Source organism: Nestor notabilis, unplaced genomic scaffold (genome assembly GCF_000696875.1).
Source record: "Nestor notabilis isolate BGI_N333 unplaced genomic scaffold, ASM69687v1 scaffold28258, whole genome shotgun sequence".
NCBI lineage: Eukaryota > Metazoa > Chordata > Aves > Psittaciformes > Psittacidae > Nestor > Nestor notabilis.
In genome coordinates this window covers 250-4885 of record NW_009941895.1, presented here as the reverse complement: position 1 = coordinate 4885, position 4636 = coordinate 250, and the positions used below count along the sequence as shown (strand labels likewise).

General features: G+C 51.0%; 1 protein-coding gene across 1 annotated transcript; it reads right to left on the bottom strand.

Moving 5' to 3' along the window:
* Window positions 1–1325: 1325 nt before the first annotated feature.
* MED9 (mediator complex subunit 9) lies at window positions 1326–1571 on the bottom strand. Its single transcript, XM_010021121.1, has one exon. The coding sequence runs from the start codon at window positions 1569–1571 to the stop codon at window positions 1326–1328; it is 246 nt and encodes an 81-aa protein (XP_010019423.1).
* Window positions 1572–4636: the final 3065 nt, after the last annotated feature.

The window sequence follows — 4636 nt, the reverse complement described above, 5'->3', positions numbered from 1 at the left end:
GTTTACACACTGGCACCTGCCCAAAGTACGTACTAGTAGAGTGGGGACAGAATAATCTCTAGGTTCCAGGTGAGTTGCAACCATTCGAGCTCGCAGCAAGCAGAATTACTTGTGTTTTGTGTTAGGAAAGGAAAACCCTACACAAACACACCTGGTTTCTCTGCCTTTGAAGGCATGAGTGTTACCCACCCTCTGATGCTGGTTCTCAACAGATAGATACTCTATTTCTCCAGCTGGTTTTTCACCTCTTCCACTACCAACTTGCACCACCTTTCAATGTAATTCAAGAGAACCATCACAATCGAGGTCTCATCACATCTTCTATACTCAACAAGACATGGTGCTGCTTACCAGCTTGTCCTCTGCCACTGTGAGAGCCAACAGCAGCAGGACAGAGGCAGGGAGCCCCACTACCCATCTGAAGGCGATACAACACTCGAGCTTTCCATCAGCCCCTGGCAACTGTTCAAGCTGCCCAAATGCTTGTGTTAGTGGGAAGCCCCTGGAGCACTTTGGATGTGGAACTGACCCGTCCTGTTGAGCCTGACTTCTGTCACTGGTGGCATAACTGAAAGCTCTTATCACTCCTGCCTCTGTTTTGATTCTGCCTGTCCTTCCTCAAAGAGGAAAAGACCCAGGAGCTGGGCCGAGGTTACGCATGTCCTCTGTGCTGCCAAAGTCCTGCCCCTGCCCAGTCTACATCCACTCAGTGAATACACAAGAGAGGCAGTCTGGCATTTCTAAATCTCTACTTGCCTCATCCCAGACACAACCACCACTTGTTTAAAAAGAGACAAATACAGAAGCAATTGAAAGCAATCGTTCCTCTTTCAACACACAGACTGGAAAGTGTTCCAAGAGACCCTTTCCAGCAGCAGGGCCAAATGGCTCATGCTTCCCTCTTACTTTCCCTCCTGATGTTTGGCCATTTTTAAGTGTAAAAAAAAACCCAAAGCAGAAAATGCTCCTTTTTCTTGCTGAGGGCAACCAGCAGGTATTTTGACCCATAGTAAGGAGAAAACATCACGTCTCAAGCTTGCTTTACTGTAAAGAAAACAAACCTCCCCCACCCAGAGAGAAAACAGCAGATGTATGAACCCACAGTCCTACAGCAGATCAAAGTGAACAGAGCACTGTAATCCTCACACATGAAGCACAGTGTTCTGGTTCAGTGCCACACGCCTTTGATCCACACAGGCACAACTTTAGAGCAACGCCACCAAAAGAAAGCATAAAAGAAAGAGAAGTAAACTTCTGCCACCTTTATTTCTCCTGTTCAGCCTGGATAGAGGCGTCTCAGACCTGACAGTAGAGCTGCACCCTTCCTACTCCTTGGGGATTTCAAACATGCAGAGGCTCTTGTACTTCTGCAGCAGTTCGTTTTTGGTCCGGACCTGCTCGCGCAGGTTCTGCAGCTGCTGCTGCTGCTGCTCAGGGCTCACACTGATGCCGGGCATGGAGCTGATCAGCTTCCTCATCTCCTGGAACTTGGTCTTGAGCTCATTCAGCACCTGGTGAACATCCTGGCTGTCCTTGTCCATGCTGCAGAGGAGAGAAAAGCAAGACACCATTGAATTCTCCTGTTGGAAACACCCCTTCAGCCCATGGGGGTGACTATCATTTCCAGTACAACCAGGGCTTAAACTGGAACTCACTGGGCGACTTTTGCTCTTGGTATCTAGCTACACACACCTAATTCACCTACCCCAATAAAATGGACACAGATAGATATACAGTAGCCTCTGGAGCAAGCTGGTTTCCCGCTGATTTCCAGCTACCTCAGGACCCACCAATGAGGCCAGGAGCTGGTCTGCAGCTTTAAAACATTACCAAGGAGCAGGCTGAATTCCCCCTCTGTCTGAACTCCCGTATGCCTTGGGGGGGAAGGTAAGATTACATACGTGTGTGGTGTGTAGGCACCTGGGAAAAAAGCTCTCTGTCTCACCCATGACCTGTTGCTGCTGTAATACAACAGAAAAAATTCAATGCAGCCAAACAGCTTGACAGCAGAAAACAGAAACTGTTCCCCAAAGTATCAGAGAGTATCCAATGGCAGAGAAAATGGCACTTTGGAGCTTTCAAACGACTCTCTGGGGATGTATACCTAATAAAAGAGAAGCGACAGCTTATTTTTTCTGTCCTTTAAGAGCAGCACAAGTGGTTCTGCAGCCAGCTCTGTGCTTTTCAAGCATCAGTGTTGTCTGAGGCAGTGTCTGCCCTCAAACCCTCATTAGTATCTGCCTCAGCTTTGTTAGCACCAGCGAGAAGTTTCCCCAATTCCAGGCAAAAGCAAGTCCTCACTTCCAGGGCGCCTGTTAATAAGGAGAGAGGGATTCTAATGGTCTTTGACAACTCGGAGCCTGTTCTATAGCCAGATCTAAAAATAAAGCTGCTTGGCATGACCAGGGTAGAGAGGAGCTCGATTATAAACTTTGGGGAATCGTGCCATGGTTTAGAGCAAAACTTTTAACCAGATGGTGGCCGCTTCTTTCAAAAGGCCTGTTGGAACAAACTATTCATTACTCCCTTCTAAATAAAACTGCAGCTGGTACTAGAATGTGGCCCCATTATGCAGGCATTCACGGGCAGGATGGCAATGGAAAAGTACAGGCACACACACAGAGCCCCATGGCACATCTGGGGATGGATGGGTTGACACTGCCTTTAATCTAGCATAGCTGCAGGCTGGCTTTGAGAGGGATGTCCTTCCCGTTCCAGGCGTCCCCAAGCCTCATTCCTTTCCCCAAGGTAGGGAGCTGGCAGCTGCCTGTCTGGTTGATCCAACAGAATCATTATTATCAGGGTTTTCACCCCGATGGGTGGTTTTCCTGCTGGATCAAGCCACTGCAGCGACTCCTTCTCTGAGGGCACGGACAGGCAGGGGTGAGGAGGTGTGGGAAGAGACTGCCTGCAGTAACACGGGATCCAACACAACATCCAGCCTGGGCTGATGGACTGAGCATAAGACCTGCCTTAAGGCACAGTGCTCTTCATTACAGCAGCACAGGCCACCACTGGTGGAGCCACGTGCTGGGACCTCAGCGGCGATGCCATTTGACTGTACAAGGTTGAAAATACCAGCAAGCCCTGCTTGGGGAAACTTTCTCCGGCCCCAAACAACAGGAAGGAGCACATGTCCTTGAGTGCAAGCAAACTGGTGCGATAAATCCTCGCTCCCAAGCAGAGTCACCTTGGAGATGTGTCTTCATGGCTGAGTCAGTGTCAAAACAGCGGGGCTGGGCTCTGCAGCTGGCAGCAGTGTTAAAGGATAATACATCTGCCAACTGTCAGGGACACATCCCACCACCTCCGAGGTCCTACCTGCCTGCAGCACTGTTCAGTGTACCTACATGTGCCCAAGCCACCCAGGAAATGCTGTGTGTGAAGCCAAGAGAGGCAGCTGGCCAGCGGGAGGAGGTGGCTCACTGAGACAGGGCACAAGATATCCTAGGGACTGTCGTATCTGTGGGTCACCGTGAGTTGCTCCGTGACATACAGGAATGTGGGAGGTCTCACTCAGCCCATGGTTACTGCTCACTTATGGACCCATGCATGCACCCAGCAATGGGTTTAGCCTCACTTCTGTGGTCTGGGTAGAACAAGTTGCACTCCCAGCACAACGGGGAAACTGAGGCAGGCAGAGGGTTTGTGTTCTCACACCCGTTCTGTATCTGGAGTGATGTAGCAGGGGCTATTCAGTCTTTCCTTGCCACAAGGCAGGTTGTGGAGCCATTAAGGGTGAACCTCTCTCACCCTTCAGCCATGCTTGATGTAAGTGAAACATCAGCAGGACACAAACCAGCCACAGCTCCTAAATAAGCGCACAGGGAAAGGACAGCCAGGACCACAACCAGCAATTCATGCTTCCCGTGCCCTCTGCCTCACCCCACAGAGTACAGGTGAGAGCATGGAGCTGGCCTGGATGGATTTCCGTGGCAGAGCCATGACCCTACCGGGACTTTCAGCATCTCTGAAAGGGTTATTGAGGGCCATAAACAGCTCAGTTCTCCGAACCCCAGCACAAGCACCTTTTACCCTTACACTACTTATCTTGAACCAGGAAAAGAACAATTTAACCTGTGCCACCACAGAAGCCATCCTCCTTTTACAGCTCCCCAGAAATGGGCAGTATTCCTGCCCCAGCACTGCCTGTACTTTCCGAGGCTGTTATCAGCCAAACAGGACAGCTATCTGGAGCAATAACCCAGCGCAAGTCCAACACTCCTGCTCCTCGCTGTCAATGGGGGGGTAGCACCCCTGGGCCACGGGAGCACCTGCACTACCTGGGTGACCCAAACAGCACCCAGGTACTGGCGTGACTCAGAGCAGAGATGCACTTGGGGCTGTGCCAGCTCTTCCCAGGAATTCCAGCGGGGAGGAAAAGGGCTGGGACGAGTGACCTCATTGCCTTGCTACTCATCCAGGGCAGCTGAGGATGTTGGCATTTGTAGAGCGTGATTAGAAGGGAAATCCCATTGTCCTGCTCCCCATCAATGGGATACCGGGGCTGCAGAGCATCATTAGAGGGTGATCCCATTGCCAGGGCACCCTGAGGATGCTGAGGGTCAAAGGGGGAGGACCCCAAATCCCTGCTTCCCACCCAGGGCACGCCTGAAGATCCTGGGAATGGGAAAGC